This window comes from Platichthys flesus, chromosome 9, assembly GCF_949316205.1.
Source record: "Platichthys flesus chromosome 9, fPlaFle2.1, whole genome shotgun sequence".
Taxonomy (NCBI): Eukaryota; Metazoa; Chordata; class Actinopteri; order Pleuronectiformes; family Pleuronectidae; genus Platichthys; species Platichthys flesus.
In genome coordinates, this window is record NC_084953.1 from 3,550,698 (window position 1) to 3,567,802 (window position 17,105).

The following is a 17,105-nucleotide window of genomic DNA, read 5'->3' on the forward strand; positions in this document are numbered from 1 at the left end:
GTACCTGAGTGACAGTACTTTTCATGACTGCACAGGGATATTTCACATGTATTCAAAAAGTGACTTTACAAATAGAAGATTCTCATGATGACCAGCTGGGGGCAGCATTGCTCTCGGGTTTAAATGTCTAAGAAAAGCGTCTGGTCCACAACGTGCAGCATCTGATCGATGTATAAATCAGTTGTTTTGTATTCACGCTTCGTATAACAATTTTTAATATTTCAGGTCAATCGGTTTTGAGGATTTTGAAATTGATGTGGTGCAGAAACCTCTGAAATAAATCATGATTTATTATGCAGATGTTGAACAAACAAATCAGATTAAAATTGTATCATGATTTAAAACCAACATGCTGTATGGTGCTGTGTTAATTCAAATAACAAAGTTGAATATATCATAAGTCAAACTGTATTATTAATTGATCAGCTGTTCTCAGAATAACACATATCAACTTAACAGTTGTTTCTTGTTTAAAGACTGACAAGCTCTTTTATACAGTAGCTAAATTGAAATAATAACTAAATGAATTAAACCACAACCACCATGTTTTCCATATATGCACAAATACAATGATATGTATTCATAATTGCAGCTAACACGGCTGCTCACTGCTCTGTGTGTCCTGCACCAGATGGGTTAAAAGCAGAGGTTAAATGACTTTTCAATTGCATGAGTGTGCCTGTGCATGTCTGTGTATGTGTTTGGGATAAATAAATGTATCTTAATTTTAATCTTAATCTTAATTTATTTAACAAGGTTTTCAGGATTGTCTGTGAATGTTGAATTGAGTTACTGTACACTGAAGAAAAATCTATAATATGTAAACAGATTTCATTATTTATGCACTATTCATATTGTCATACTTTACTATTCGATGGTTTCTAGATGTCCATACTCCAGAAAGTGAAATTGAGTTCACGCTCAAATGCTTCAACCGCTGCAGAGAGAGATTTACAGCTGTTGTTTTCCTGCCTGCAGACATTAGCATGTCTATAACACTGGCCAGAGTCGACCCCACCCCCCTCAGAGACACCCTCTTTGAAAATGTCTCTATCCTCTACTGTCTTTTGTCTCCCCCTTAACTCAAACTCTTTGCCAGTTAAGAAGTGCTAATGTGCATTCAATGTGTCAGTGAATGGAATCAATCCCCAATTGTGCTCCAGATGCATCCTTCAGGGAAACTGGAGCACAGCAACCATTTAAACGAAAACATCATCTTTTGGGACGTCAGGGGCTCCTTATTACATTATATTTCCCAATAGACTTGATTTGAAAGTTTGAATCGGTATTTTATCAAAATGTCCTGGTAAACCCACCTTTCCTTTATGAATGAAGCTGAAAATATTTTATATTACAGAGTCTTGTTTAACAAAAATAATCTCCTGTGCCCGAGGAAACGTTACTTATCTTATCCAATCCTACCTAAAACATGAAAACATTTTGAATAACAATAATAGAACCCAGAGTTCCTACATAAAAGATTTAACTATAATGAAAACTTTCTGTGAGAGGATCATTGCGACTGGGGAAAGGGTTTACTGTCAGATTTATCCTTTAAAAGAAGTTTGGTTAAAGTATTAATGAATAATCTGATTGTATTTTGTAAGCCTTTTACTCACAGATGTAAATATTACTGAATAAATCTCTTCTTTTCTTTACTGGATTTATTTATTGCTCATTGAATAATACAAATCAGTTATTTATTTTATTATTAATTATACTTAAGTTATTTACTGTATTTTACTTAATGTTTGTATCTGTAACGAGTGTTTTCAATTTAAAAATAAATAAAAAAACTTTGATGGAGCCTGGATTTGTTTTCATGCTCCAGCCCACTTCCGTTCCGGGCCGCCCATGTGACCCGCCCCTCGTCCAATGAGCTGCTTGGATCTGGCGGCTCGTGATTTTGAACAGGACTCAGTCTCCAGCTCGGGTCCGTGTCAGACTCTGATCCGCAGCTTCTCCCGAGTTATGGACGTTTTCTCCGGTTCGCTCCTCGCGTGAAGTCTGAACCTCATCTCCGTCTCGTGTGATAGAATATGAATTCTCACGTGATCACCCCTGGACCGTACCGAGCCACCAAACTGGTGAGTTTTCAAAAAACCATAATAGCTTTGCCAGTACGAGCCACAGCTAGCTAACGGCTAGTGAATGTGTGTGGAGCCTTAACGCCTTTAAACGCGTCTCACTCTTCATCGCGAGGCTTCTGCAGCAACACAAACATTTGTGTATTTTTAATTGTTATTATTTCTGTCATTTAACTCAGGCGCATGTCGTGGTGCGCGTTTATTTACGACTTTTTGTTAAACTTTCAAATTAAAAGCGCTTCTGACGTTTCAACCCTGTTTTTTGGATCTAGGCCGTTTTGACACGTCTTGTTGTTTTTATACATTCGGTCACAAACTGAACTCATTGTGACAAACTGAGATGTTTTATTATTTAAAAACTGAATCAGCATTGTGTCAATGGCCACTTACTGTAGTGATAAACCCTCAGATACTGAAAGATAAGAGTCAAATGTGATTTGTGGCTAAATACATGTTTTATTGTAGATTTAATTTGATCCATTCAATCTGTAAAATGTCAGGTAGCAGGTCAATGAAAAGTGCACATTTATAAAGTATAAAGGAGGTAATTTACATCTGACATTTCTATTAACCGGAGCCATTGAACAATAAGTACAAGAAAACTATTAGTCGGATAGAAAAGCTATTTGTTTTTTCATTGTTTTTTTAAAGTGTAAATTGTTGTTAAAAAAAAGTCCAACATCTGCAGATTTGGGTCTCAAAAGAGAAAATTAATTTTTAAACTGATTTATTTTTTATTTATTTGACAACTGAGGACATCGTCTTCAGACCTAAAATCAATCATACGTGCTTTCCTCTATAATTGATGTTGAATCACTTTTTCAAAATTGTTGCTAGTCAACATTCTGTCAAAACAAACATCCGAGGAATTCCTTCCACAACCTCAGCCACGTTTCAAGTTAAAGACGGGAGGTTGTGTTGAATGGTGAAAACTCTCTGCCATAAAGAGCAACTCTATTTTGAAAGTGTTTAAGTTTGAGGCCACAACTAGAAACAGTTTATAATACAGTGTAGTTGGAGTTTGGACTGTTTAGGACCAGTTATTTATTATGTAAGCTCTCTGTTGTTTATCTTGATTTAGAACAAAGACATCATTCCCTTGTTTCTGTACCAAAGAGGATTGTTAATCTCAACCAAACTGCATTAATTCAACCGACTGGCCCATCACATTAAACTGAATCGCGTGACATCATCAGATCAGTCGGACATGAAGACATTACACTAAACTCTGTCCCTGTCGTCTTTCAGTGGAATGAAGTCACCCGCCTGTTTCGGTCTGGCATGCCCCTCAAGAAGCACCGGCAGAACTTTCGGCACCACGCCTCCTGCTTCACCGCCTCCGCCGCCGTGGACTGGCTGCACCAGCTGCTCCGTAGCAACAGCAATTTTGGCCCAGACGTCACCAGGCAACAGACGGTGCAGCTCCTGAAGAAGTTCCTGAAGAACCACGTGATCGAGGACGTGAAGGGTCGCTGGGGCACCGAGGACCTGGAGGACAGCGGCTCGCTGTACAGGTAGGCACAGTGGATTTCCTACACGTGGGTTTAGAAGAGACAGAGAAGTTTATCATGGTCCATTAAGTAGAAAATGACACTGTCCATTCCCCCCCCTTTTCCCAGATTCCCCTCCACCTCTCCTCTAAAGCCGATTCCCCGCCCGGCTCCAACCTCCAGCTCCATAAGGAAAAGACCTTCACTCAGGGACAAGGACGGTTTCTTCAGGTTCAGGAGTTTAAAGAAGCACGAGAAGGAGACACAGGTGAGCTGGAAAACAAGCCTGTTTGGAGTGGCAGTTATCAATGTGAAAAACTGAACGTATCCACTAACTGTGGGTCGTTTCTTTTTATTCCTCTAGGAAAATGTGGATCCTGCTCTCCAGACAGGGGAAGAGAATCATCCAGACCAGCAGCTGCATAGACGAGAGCTGACAGTGGAGGACGAACAGGACATCTGGAGAGACATCACCCTAACCCAGTACAAACTCACACAATGAGCACAATGCCTTTTTGTTTCATACAAGACATTTAAATCACAAAGTCACATTTCAACCCGTAGAATAACCAAAGACAACAATCCTCATACATAACACACGAGAACAAGATGTTGGATTTTCTTGTGTAACAAATGTTTGTGTTCAGCCTGCAGAGGATTCTGGGACTTGCGTCTCTTGAGGAGGTTTTAAACCAGCGTTCTATAAACCCCCACAACATCATCCACAATATGACCAAAGTCAACAAGCACGGAGTCGTCACACTGGACGACAAGACCGGTAGGTTCCTTCAAAAAAGTTTACGTCAGAATCAAGCATAAAAATGACCACAGACTACAGTGATCATATTTAAATTCTCTTAACCGTGTCCTGTTTAATGTACAGTTAAAAAACTGTGTTAAAAAAGTTAAAAAAGGACAATATACTGTAACTAATCTCTCCGCTACTTCTCCAGATGACCTTCCACACTGGGTCTTGTCTGCCATGAAGAGCTTGGCCAACTGTGAGTAACGACAAACTACCCAGGACAAATCACAAATTGTGTTTTTATTGTTTTTACTTGATGCCTCCTTTTCTTCCAGGGCCAAAGTACGACAGCGCACAGCCGTCCTACCCCGGCTTCGAGAGGGACGTCTTCAAAACAGTGTCCGATTACTTCTACAGCCTCCCGCAGCCGCTGCTCACATACGAACTGTACGAACTGTTTATCAACGTCCTGGGTAGGTGGACCACTTCCTGTTACTCCTAACCAGTATAACCATCTTGCTCACTGGATTCCCTTGGTGTCGTGGTGAAGGGAAACGATGCAGAAACGTGACACGGTTTTCAGGATCCTGTCAGTTGCGATGACATTCTGAATCGGTCACGTGGTTTCCAGTTTTGACCTCTAACGGTGCCTGTTTGACCCCTAACAGAGGGTGTGGTTGTCGTCACCTAACAGTGACGTGAGCGGCTCTGCTCGCTCTGTGTTTCGGTGTGTGCTTGTTGTCCGTGACCAGCTGATGTGCAGTGAAAGTTTAAACTAACTAAACTCTCTCCCTCCTCCTCACTGTCTGCTCACACTGACCCTGCCTGCTCCGCTCCGCCTTCTCTTCTTCTGCTTATCCACCTGCATCCGCTCTCAGTGTTCTGTGGGTACGTCACAGCACCCCCTACGTACCAACGCGGGAAACGCAAGAAGTCTGACCTCCCTTCGGTACCGCCTCCAGCCAAGGCATCGTTTCGCTCCACCGAGTGTCTCCTCCTGTCACTTCTCCGACAGGGCACGTGTGACGAGGGCGAGTCGCCCATGACGGACGTGCTCGGCGGGAAGCTTCAGTCGCGGATGGCGGCGCTAAAGGGCAGCGGCGCTGGCAACCCTCAGTTTGGAGGCAGCTGCACGAGCCTGAGTACATTCGTTTCCACGAGACCTCAAACCAGGAGCGGCTCGCTGGAAACCATCCTCAGTGACTCCGCCCCTCTCACCCGGCAACAGCTGTTCCTGTCCAATGAAAGCCTGGCGTCCTGCAGCCTCAGCAGGAGCCACAGTGACAGCTCGGCCATCGCGTCGCCCCAGAGTGACTTTACACCCGTGACCAAAGCAACCCCTGTCGCACGCGAACCTGCTGCAGGAGTTAGAGGAAGGAACAGACTGTCAGTCGCTCAGAGGCTGAATCCCCTGCGGCCGCGCAGCGTAGGCAGCTGTCTAGATATTGTTATAGAAACCAGGGAGGAGGAGGACAAGGAGACCAAGTGGCAGGGCCGAGCCGCCAGCTGCCTCAATGTAAACGCTCCTTCAGACCTGCAGCACTTCTCCGCAGCTTCACGCCCTTCCTTATCCTCCTTTCATCCCTCCTCATCCTCCTGTCATCCCTCCTCATCCTCCCTACATCCTTCCTCCTGTTCTTTCGATCCTTTCTCCTCCCTCTCTTCAACTGCTGTGGGCCGAGCACAAGAGGCTCATGCTACTGCAGGACTGGGCGGGCCCAGACCCGGCGGGCCCAGACCCGCCTCCAGTACCTCTAATCTCTGGATGCCTCCTGCCCCCGCTGCCGTCCGGCGCTGCCTCAGCTCTCTGGACGTGTCCAAGCCGCCTCGACCTGTTTCACTGTTCAAACGTCCTGTCTGTGTGCCCGCCAGCAGCTCCCATCCCCCGCAACCCAAACCCGAGCACAGTAAGACACTCTCCCCTCTACCTGTCTGTCTGCATGTCTGTCGATGTCTAATCACACTAACTCCACTAAACATCTAACCAGCACTGGTGGACTTCCTGAGGTTTAACGTAGAACCAGAGGATGAAGATGTGACTTGATTTCACTTGATGGTCGCCTGTGTTGTTTCACATTTCAGAAGTTTAAGGAAACACAGAGGGAATAAAGGAATAAGAGAAAGACGTTTACTTTGGACAGTGTGTGTTCAGTATTTTCAAAATGACTCCCAAAATATTTTTAGTATGTTAAAATCTATCTAGACCTTTTAATGACATATTAAAATACAGACAATGTTTATAAATCCAACCTGACTCATTTACCTTATAGCTGTAGATAGTTAATCTCATCATTAATCCATCAACACATTCATCCATCGTTAGTGTGGTGTAGCAGTGATGGATGAATGTAGAAGAGTGAGTCCACTGCCTTTTGATTCATCACAGTTTAAAGTGTAGAGCTCAACCTGCTTGTGTGATCATTACTCTGTGTGTGTGTGTGTGTGTGTCTGTGTGTAGGCCTTCTCCAGTCTCACTGTGAGCGCGTGGCCATCGAGGCCCTGCAGCTCTGCACCCTCCTCCTCCCCCCCACCTCCCGCAGGAAGTTGCAGCTCCTCATGAGGATGATGTCGCGCATCAGCCAGAACGTGGACATGCCGCGCCTCCACCCGGCCATCGGCACCCGGACACTGGTGAGTAACTAGACCGTTGTTGGACTAAGAGACAAAGCACCTGCGTGTGTTTGTTCTCTTGTAATGTTTGTTTTCCTCCCGGAGATCCGTGACGTCTTATTCCCGGATCGTGTCTTTGTGGCTGAACCGCCTTTGTCTTTAACTACCCACCTCTCTCTCTCTCCCCCTGCTGGTCTCTCTCTCTCTCTCTCTCTCTCTCTCTCTCTCTCTCTCTCTCTCTCTCTCTCTCTCTCTCTCTCCCCCTGTTGGTCTCTCTCTCTCTCTCTCTCTCTCTCTCTCTCTCTCTCTCCCTGTTGGTCTCTCTCTCTCTCTCTCTCCCCCTCTCTGTCTGTCTCTCTCTCTCTCTCTCCCCCTGTCGGTCTCTGTCTGTCTGTCTTTCTCTCTCTCTCTCTCTCTCTCTCTCTCTCTCTCTCTCTCTCTCTCTCTCTCTCTCTCTCTCTCTCTCTCTATCTCCTTCTCTCTCTCTCTCTCCCTCTCTCTGTCTGTCTGTCTTTCTCTCTCTCTCTCTCTCTCTCTCTCTCTCTCTCTCTCCCCTGTCGGTCTCTGTCTGTCTGTCTCTCTCTCTCTCTCTCTCTCTCTCTCTCTCTCTCTCTCTCTCTCTCTCTCTCTCTCTCTCTCTCTCTCTCTCTCTCTCTCTCTCTCTCTCTCTCTCTCTCTCTCTCTCTCTCTCTCTCTCTCTCTGTGCCTCAGATGGTTCACACGTTTTCCGGCTGTGTGCTGGGCAGCGCTGAGGAGTGTGATTTGGACGAACTGTTGGCCACCAGACTGGTTTCGTTTCTAATGGACCATCAACAGAGCATCCTGTCTGTCCCCGACTACCTGCTCGGCGCCATCAGTGACCACGTGCAGTACCTCCGCACAGCCCAGGTAAAACTCATCAAGTCATCCTGCGTTCATATGGACAAAAAACACATGATACTGACTCTATAATAAACAAACACAACACTTGCATGGTAATCAGAGACCAGAACAAACACCACAGTCTGATCTGAAGTTGGTTTATCTAGCTGGGCCTTTGTGAAATATTCTGAAACATCTTTGAGCAAATCTTCAGTTCAGGTTAAAACTTTATTTTCAACTCTGATGATGATGATGAAGATTCTTTTCACTGACCCCAGGTCCCCATCGACACTGGCTTTAATGTGGACAGCAGCGATGTGGTCAGCATCCCGGTGCCTGTGTTCGCGTTCTGCCGTCAGATCAGCGGAGCCGAGTTCGAGCAGCAGAAGCAGGCGTCGTCCCGGAAGGCCATGGAGGACTTACTGGAGATCCTGCTGACGGACCAGAACATCAGTGAGAAGGACAGACGCAAGAAACTGAAGCAGGTACAAGAAAAAACCTCCTTGAAGTGTCGATTCAGACACAGATAAGTCCTCATGTTATTCTCTTGAACATGAGTTGTGTTTCCTCTTAGTTCCAGAAGCAGTACCCAGACATCTACAGTCACCGGTGCCCCGCCTCCGGCCGCGAGAACAAGGCCGACAACAAGCCAAAGATGAAACCTGCCCTGCTCAACATCAAGAAAACCAAACCTTTCAGCATCCGGAACTAAATTTTACCAGGAGTCAGCAGCGTAGGAAGGTGACGGTCAACACGACGGTTGAGCTGCACGAGAACTGAACTGAAGCTGAACTGCTGAGAGACGATGGAGACCCCCCCCCCCCCCCCTCCTCTGAGCAGCCGTTAACTGTCTGTCGTTACATTGGAACTCCGTTAGTGTTGTTGGGTCTCAGCTATGTGGCTGGAGGAGAATCTACAAAGGTGTGTGCGTGTGTGTTCAGTGTGTGGGTGTCCTCAGTATATGTGTGTGTGTGTTCAGTGTTCAGTATGTGTGTGTTCAGTGTTTCTGTGATCAGTGTACATTTTGGGAAAAATATACAAGTCTGGGATCACTGGTACACGTGGGAAAACCTAGACTATAGATTAATTTATATGATGATGTCATTGTGACCAGCGCTAACGTATGAAGTGTATTTTTGTCGTATTTACACCAAACATAGATCCTCAAGTTTTATCTGAAATGCTTGTTAGACTCTTAACATCGTTTTTTCTCTCAGATTTGATTTGTCGCTCTTATCTTTCGCTTCCTACGGTTTAGTTTTTCTATTCTTACTTTAATGTCCTTGTATGTTTTTAGCAATTATAGAATTTTAAAGTTGTACCACAAAAGGGATTTTTTTAGATTTTCAAATTCTCCCATTCTTGATTATTTTTACATCTCTCTCCCCCTCGCTCATTTTGTTTAGTATTTCCGTGTCTGGTCTGGAGTACGTCCCGGATTCTGTTTATTGGACAGAGCGATGTTTTGCACTGGGTTTGTGTTGTGAAATGACCAGTGAGCTAATGTCAATCATCAGAACGGTTAATTTATACATATTTAATGGCTGATAGACTCCTTAAAGACGGCCTTGAGCTGTATGTGCTGCTCATAATGAGCGGAGCTGATGTCGATTGGGTTTTAATTCGTCAAGTGTCTGAGGAAAAGACTCAAAAGGTTTAGTTTTTATTTCTCTTACTCTATATGAAGTATTTGTACGACCCTGGTACGTGTTTGTCTTTACCTCAGATGTAACCATGTACACACTCGTCAGTGTTTTTGATGAAGACCTTTTACAGAGGATTCGTATGTTTTACTCTTCCTCATTGTTTACTATGCAAAGTCTTTGGAAATAAACCTGTTTCTATTTAACGACTTTGTCCTCTTTTCATGTGGTATAATAAACATATTTGCTCGTCCCTGTAACAACTACACTTGAATGTTGTATCGCAGATATTAATCAACAGAAATATTTTTCTGCTTATAATCCCAAACCTCAACAATAAAGCTAAAAAAAGACTTTATAGAGAACTTTAGTAAACCCTCACCAACATGGGTTGAAGTTTCTAAATGTCAAATTTATGTGACATTACACATCAAGACTTGTTTACAATATAGAAGCATGAAGTGCAAGTTTAGGGTTTCTGGGATGAACTTAACATTTCATTTCTGCTGCACTTGTTTTCAACCTGATCTGAACAACATGGAATGACATTAGATGACAGATCACGTCTCTTTTTAACGTACTGATGAAATCATTTGTTTTAAAGTCACGCTGTCATCCTTCCATTCAGCATCCAGCCTTCATCCATCAAAATGACAGAGGCCTCTCCCCCCCCCTTTCCCCTGCAGCTCCCTCCAGACGCAGCCAATTAAAATAGTTGAAGTGTTTCTAGAAGTGGTCTGGAACTAATTAGATAGGATTCCTTCTACACGGACGTCGCCGCTCAAACAGCAGCACCAGCACTTCGCTTTTAAAGGCCAACTTTATTGGTTTGACCCACATTGCTGGCAGGTCGCCGGGCGTTCGTGTTCCCAGGTTTACAAAGATGTTGTTCCGGGGCCCGGAGAACATTCTGCATGAGGCCGAGGGCCAGACGACTGAAAGGAGGAGAGACAAAGCTGGCCTGTTCTGGAGGAGGAGGGGGAAGGAGAGGAGGGGAGGGGGGGGGAAGAGGGAGCAAAGGGCATGAAAGGAGTGAACCAAGGAGAGGGAGCGAGAAAGGATGGAAAAGGGGAGGAGGATATGGATGGATGGGAGGAGAAAGAGAGCAGGGGGCTCAGTTTCCATCTCTCACCGCAGGACATCTGTGGCTGGTTTAAATGCAAACCAGAGTTTCTCCTGAGAGTGAGGAGCAAGCAGCACCATGGCCGGGCGGTGAGTCAAACCTTCCCTTTGCTTCTCTCCAAACCTGCGTCCGGTTTTAAAAACAGCTTTGCAAGATTCTCATGTCTTTGTTTCCAAGAGGATGAAGTAAGAGGGAAGCAGCTTCCAGTTGTGTTTTTGCTGCGAGACACAGAGATTCAGAGATTCAGAGACGTGCAGGGATTCCTCTGCTTCATCTCTTCTCTGCAAAGCAACGAGAAACCGAACTAAACTCTGAGTTATGGAACAAAACTCTAGAGAAAATTATTTTTAAATGCAGCAGTGAGAAAGAGTTTCAGCTGTTTTCGTTTTGTGGGAGTTTTGTATAATCGACTGAACTAAAACTGATTTCCAAAATCCTGCAGACAAGTATTTAGCATTTTACAACAACATTGAATCGGCTGTTGAGTAGATATGCTCATTGTTTCAGGAATCACTACTTAAACCAATAAAGTAGACGAACCACAACTTAAATGACCACAGCTCCAATTACATCATAACAAAGTTACCTGTGATGTAATCAAAATCTTGTGTTGTCTTCAAGGTAAAGAACGAACTTTCCGTCTCAGCTGAGCATTTATCTGCACCGATCGGTTCATGCACACATCAAATTCAAAGATCCACTGACTTAACTGTGTCTTAAAAACAAGTTTCTCTGTCTCTGCTCTGTTTCTGTTTTCCTCTGCAGAGTGGAGCATCCTGCTGCAGGCTACAAGAAGATCTTTGAGACGGTGGAGGAGCTGAATGAGCCAATACCTGCAAAGATCACTGGTACACACACACATACATACACACTCACACACACACTAACAAACACACACACGAACAAGCATGCTCATACATACATACAGCAGCCACACACACAGCCAAAGACATACTGTACATCAACACTTGAAATAATAAAACAAAAAATAATAATAATATAATCGTTTGTTTGTTTGTTCACATTCTTTGCCTAATTGAACAAAATGTGTGTGTGTGTGTGTGTGTGTGTGTGTGTGTGTGTGTGTGTGTGTGTGTGTGTGTGTGTGTGTGTGTGTGTGTGTGTGCAGGTGTGATACCATCATGGCTTGGGGGCAGTCTCCTCCGAATGGGTCCGGGTCTTTTCGAGATCGGGGCGGAACCTTTCAACCACCTGTTTGACGGACAGGCCATGATGCACAAGTTTGACCTTAAGGGCGGACAGGTGACCTACTACAGGAAGTAAGACTACAGTACCTTTCAAAATAAGAGCACATTAAAGCACCTTTAAGCATGTTTCTTTCTCGTAAAAGTTGTTTGTTAAGTATGGAGCTGGATAAAGACGTGGGTCCAGGTTTTCTTAAGGGATAAATGCACATTTTCACTATCTCTCTTCTTCTCATTTGATTAACAAAACATCTGTCACATGGGTCCTATTATGACTTTTATAGTCCTCATGCAGATCCAAACCCAGTTGCAGATTTTCTGATTCACTGTGGTTGCAGAGAGGTATGCAGATGAGTGCAGCCGAGGAAAGTCGCTGACTCTTGATTCCTGAAACCTGGAATATTGCTAGAAGAGACAAAAACGATAATCAGACGCAGATCCTCTTGGAGCCAAGACGTTTCACAATCTGTGAAATAACATGTCTGCACAGAAGAGATGCCTGATGCAGCAGTTCTCTGTTTGTGCTCAGGTTCCTCAGGACAGACGCGTACGTTCGTGCCATGGCTGAAAACAGAGTGGTCATCACAGAGTTCGGTACAGCAGCGTATCCCGACCCCTGTAAGAACATCTTCTCCAGGTAACACTACCAGGAGGAGGGTCCACCCTGAAGCCACTAACAAGATGTAACGTGTTTATTGATGAGTGGTGATGGTGTTGTGCAGATCACATCCTGTCTCTGTGCCTATGAACAGTATAATTGTAGTATATATATATAAATATATATATTTAAGTTTTGTATTCTGCCTATGCTGTAATGTTCACACTGTATAATAATGTCCAGTTTGCTCACAGTGTTATTTTTACACTGATTTGCTCATAGACCATCTTCTGTTCAGATTCTTCACTTACTTCAGAGGCATTGAAGTGACTGATAACTGTATGGTGAACGTTTATCCAATCGGTGAAGACTTCTACGCCGTCACAGAGTCAAACTTCATCACCAAGGTCGACCCTGATTCGCTGGAGACGCTGAAGAAGGTGAGAGCTGACGGGCTACTTTTTTAATTTCCCAAATATCGTAATGATTTTCTATTTCTGCACCTTTTTCTTTTCTACTTTTGTCATTTTCCCCCTTTGATTGTTCTTGTTCTTGTTGTTCTTATTCTTATTTATTTTTCAGAATAAAATGCAGCTCAATGTTTGTTACATGAAAAATGTAAAACAAATAGCAGCTAAAAAAAAGAAAATATTGTATAAAAGGATTGTTCTTAACTGTTAAATTACTATTAAAAGAACGATAAAAGAAAAGAATGTTGAAATAAAAAAAAAGATAATTTAATTTAATTTGAATATTTCTTACACATGTATATATGACATATTATTTATTGTTATGTACAGATTTTGTATTATGTATAGAATTGGAAAATATGCTGTGATTTAACAGTTTTTGTTGAACTCATGTCAGGGCCCCTCCGACAGTCGGATTCTATTCCCCTTCATCCCCTGTGTTGTGTCTCCATCAGGTGGACCTGTGTAAGTACCTGTCGGTGAACGGAGTCACAGCGCACCCCCACACCGACTCCGACGGATCCATCTACAACATGGGGAACTGCTTTGGCAAGAACATGAGTCTGGCTTATAACATCGTGAAGATCCCGCCTGCTCAGAGCGGTGAGGGAACGAGAGACTTAGGTCACAGGAGGAGATGGAAATGATTTTCTTTAGTCTTTTGTCTTTTATTAGTGAATCAACATTAAGTAACAAAAAGGACGTTTCATTGATGAATAGTGAAAAGATAGAGACAGAAAAAGAGAGAGCAACAGAAAAGGGACACAAAGAAAGAAAGAAAGAAAAGAGGACAAAGGGTTAGAATGAACAAAGAAAATTGAATTGAATAAGAAAGGGAGAATCCCATAAGCGATATATTAATAATGTATGATACCTTCAAAAGCTCCTGAAACTAAATGGACCCATTTTGTTGAGTGAAGAAGAAACAGTCGACTGTAATTAACTTTATTAACGATTCCTTCTCACTGACTCTGTGTTTCCAGACAAGTCAGATCCCATAGAGAGATCAGAGGTGGTGGTTCAACTGCCCAGCAGCGAGAGGTTGAAGCCCTCTTACTTTCACAGGTACCTGTCGTCCATCATCATCAACTCACAGATAAACAGCCTCCCTCTCACTCTACATTAATAAGACACGTGTTCTTCTTCTTCTGTCCGTGTGGTTGTGGATCTGCAGCTTCGGTTTGACGGACAACTACTTTGTGTTTGTGGAGCAGCCGGTGAAAATCAACCTGCTCAAGTTCCTGTCGGCTTGGAGCATCAGAGGAGCCTCGTACATGGACTGCTTCGAGTCCAACGAGAGCATGGGGGTAGGCAGGGGCCGGCACAGAGGGGGGGCAATGCCCCGAATGAAATCGGAGACACAAAGTGACCATAAAGAAATACAAAGTGACAACAAAGAGACACAAAATGACAATAGAGAAAGACAAAATGACCACAAAGATACTAGAATGACAGCCAAGACACAAAATGACCACAAAGAGACTAGAATGACAGCAAAGAGACACAAAGTGACTATAGAGAAACACAAAGTGACTGCAAACAGACACAAAATGACCAACAATAGACAAGAATGACAGCAAAAGAGACAAATACACTTAAGTACCACAAACATAAACAAAATAAAATGTCTCTGTGTCCTGACGCTCATTGTCTTACAATCTGTCCACAGCTGTAGGTCAATTAAAGATGGAAGTAGCAGCAGCATGGTTTTAATGTTTAGACTCAGTAAAAACTTTTTTACTCATTTTACAAATGTTGTCATCTTCTTTGAATCTGTGTGTCAATCTGGACGTTCATTTAAAAAGTGTTAACCCTCCTCTGGTGTCTGAAGAGAAGTGCATGCTACACGTGACCTCACATGTATGTTCACACGGGTCCATGTGTCTGTAGACCTGGTTCCACCTGGCCACCAGAGACCCAGCAGGTCACATGAGCAGCCACGAGTTCAGAACATCTGCTTTCAACATCTTCCACCACATCAACGCCTACGAGGACGAGGGCTTCATCGTGGTGGACCTCTGCACGTGGAAAGGGTGAGTCCGACCCTGTGTGTGTCTGTGTGTGTGTGTGTGTGTGTAGTCATTGTAACCCTCCCATTCTCTGTGCAGTTATGACTTTGTGTATGACTACCTGTACCTGGCCAACCTGAGGCAGGAGTGGGAGGAGGTGAAGAAAGCAGCGATGAAAGCTCCTCAGCCCGAGATCAGACGATATGTGCTGCCACTGGATTTACACACAGTGAGTACACACACACACACACACACACACACACACACACACAACTCGTCCCATCAGAGGATCATAAAATTGTTTAAGAATAACTAGAAAATCAGCATCTTTATAAATGGATCCCATGTGTGACCGCAGCAATTTGTGAGACTCCGCATTTCTGTCACAGCGTTCCACAGCTTCACCACAACTTTCTCACACTCCACATATAGAAGTGTGTATTCATATATGTGTGTGTGTGTGTGTGTGTGTTCAGGAGGAGCAAGGGAAGAATCTGGTGTCTCTGTCCTACACCACAGCTACTGCTGTTCTTAACAGCGATGGAACCATCTGGCTCGAACCTGAAGTTCTGTTTTCTGTACCAAGACTAGGTGAGAGACACACACACACACACACACACACACACACACACACACACACACACACACACACGCACACACACACGCACACACATGTTCTTACCTGGATGTTCTTGTTTTGACTGTGTCAGTGTCTCTCAGGCTTTGAGTTTCCACAGATTAACTACTCTCTGTGTCGGGGGAAGAAATATTCCTTCGCCTACGGACTGGGGCTCAACCACTTCATCCCTGACAGGGTAAGAGATGGAGAAGGCACATATCAGGCCCTGTGTGTGTGTGTGTGTGTGTGTGTGTGTTTGTGTGTGTGTGTGTGTGTTGTGCTGATTAAAACTGCAGGTGTTATTGTTCATCTGTTGCAGATCATCAAACTGAACGTTCAGACCAAAGAGACGTGGCTTTGGCAGGAGGAAGACTGTTACCCGTCAGAGCCACTGTTTGTACAAACACCTGGAGCCACACAGGAGGACGACGGTAAGACACACACACATACACACACACACACACACAAAAAGCTCAATAAAATCCTGTGTGTCTAAACACGTGTGTGTGCAGGTGTGCTGCTGAGCATCGTGGTGAAGCCCGGTGCCGAGAGACCAGGTTTGCTGTTGGTGCTTGACGCCATGAATCTGACTGAGCTGGCGAGGGCGGAGGTGGACATCATGATCCCTGTGACTCTGCACGGGATGTACAGACCTGGACCTCCGCTCTCATCCTCCTCCTCATCCTCATCTGAAGAAGACACATAATGAAATTCACTCGGAAATCTTTCATCGATGTATTATCTTTCTACCAAAGCCGATGCCGGAGTAAAATGTCTAAAAATGAAGAGATCATGGTTTTTATCAATTTACTCACTTACTGAAATATAAGAAAGTTTAATGAAAGTTATCATTATTATCAATTTCTGGAATTTTCTGGAACATTTATATAAACAGCATGTTGTTAATGTTATTTACACTAAAGCCTATTGTTGAGTTAATCTGCTGATTGTAATGTAAAAATACAGTTAAAGACCATTTTTATATTCTTATATTTCATAGTTAAAATGTGCAGATTTATGAAATTATCTTTGTAAAGCAAGAGCTACTATTAAATATATACAACAAGTTTCTGCAACAGATATTTTATAATCTTTTTTTTTCTTTTATATAAATTCAATTATATTATAACAATCATTTATCATTGGAAATGATATTGCTTGAAAAAGTGTATTTGTGTAATAATGTTGTTTGTTTCCCTCCGCACTAGAACAATAAACTTTACATCGACAGGAAAGATGCTTAACATGAAGAATCTTTAACAAGAGTTAAAACCTGATCCATATGAACAGATTCAATTTAAAGTGATCAATAAACAGTTCACTTATTAAATAGGAAATCTATAAATCTAAAAAGAAAACTTATTTTTCAAAGAGGCTGTTACTTACTTGTTGATAAACAGTTTTTAAAAATCTAAGCCAAAGGTCATGAACGGTTCAACTGAGAAACAAATGTCACTCTGCCCCCTTGTGGCCAAGAAAGTGAATTAATTCAGCATTCATTGTTTTGTGGGAATAATAAAAACTGTGTAATAAAAACATTTTTCTGTTTTTTTGGTAGCTTCAATGTAAAAGTATATTACTCTGCTTTTGTTTTACAAAAATAAAACCACAAATATTCAAACTTACTGCAGTGAAAATGTTTAAA

At 43.2% G+C, this 17,105-nt stretch overlaps 2 protein-coding genes across 2 annotated transcripts; both read left to right on the forward strand.

Moving 5' to 3' along the window:
• Window positions 1-1,933: 1,933 nt before the first annotated feature.
• On the forward strand, window positions 1,934-9,642 carry depdc1a (DEP domain containing 1a). The gene is made up of 12 exons (XM_062394672.1): window positions 1,934-2,087; window positions 3,336-3,601; window positions 3,707-3,845; window positions 3,942-4,060; window positions 4,225-4,355; window positions 4,531-4,578; window positions 4,658-4,795; window positions 5,201-6,229; window positions 6,781-6,953; window positions 7,644-7,820; window positions 8,072-8,278; window positions 8,368-9,642. Exons 1-12 carry the CDS (start codon window positions 2,040-2,042, stop codon window positions 8,503-8,505), a joined length of 2,613 nt encoding a protein of 870 aa, XP_062250656.1. The 5' UTR covers window positions 1,934-2,039; the 3' UTR covers window positions 8,506-9,642.
• Window positions 9,643-10,509: 867 nt separating this feature from the next.
• LOC133960276 (retinal Mueller cells isomerohydrolase-like) lies at window positions 10,510-17,061 on the forward strand. Its single transcript, XM_062394774.1, has 14 exons — window positions 10,510-10,648; window positions 11,325-11,407; window positions 11,689-11,839; window positions 12,294-12,401; window positions 12,661-12,802; window positions 13,288-13,435; window positions 13,816-13,897; window positions 14,007-14,139; window positions 14,723-14,865; window positions 14,941-15,070; window positions 15,318-15,432; window positions 15,562-15,656; window positions 15,780-15,891; window positions 15,973-17,061. The coding sequence occupies exons 1-14, from the start codon at window positions 10,638-10,640 to the stop codon at window positions 16,164-16,166; spliced, it is 1,647 nt and encodes a 548-aa protein (XP_062250758.1). The 5' UTR covers window positions 10,510-10,637; the 3' UTR covers window positions 16,167-17,061.
• Window positions 17,062-17,105: the final 44 nt, after the last annotated feature.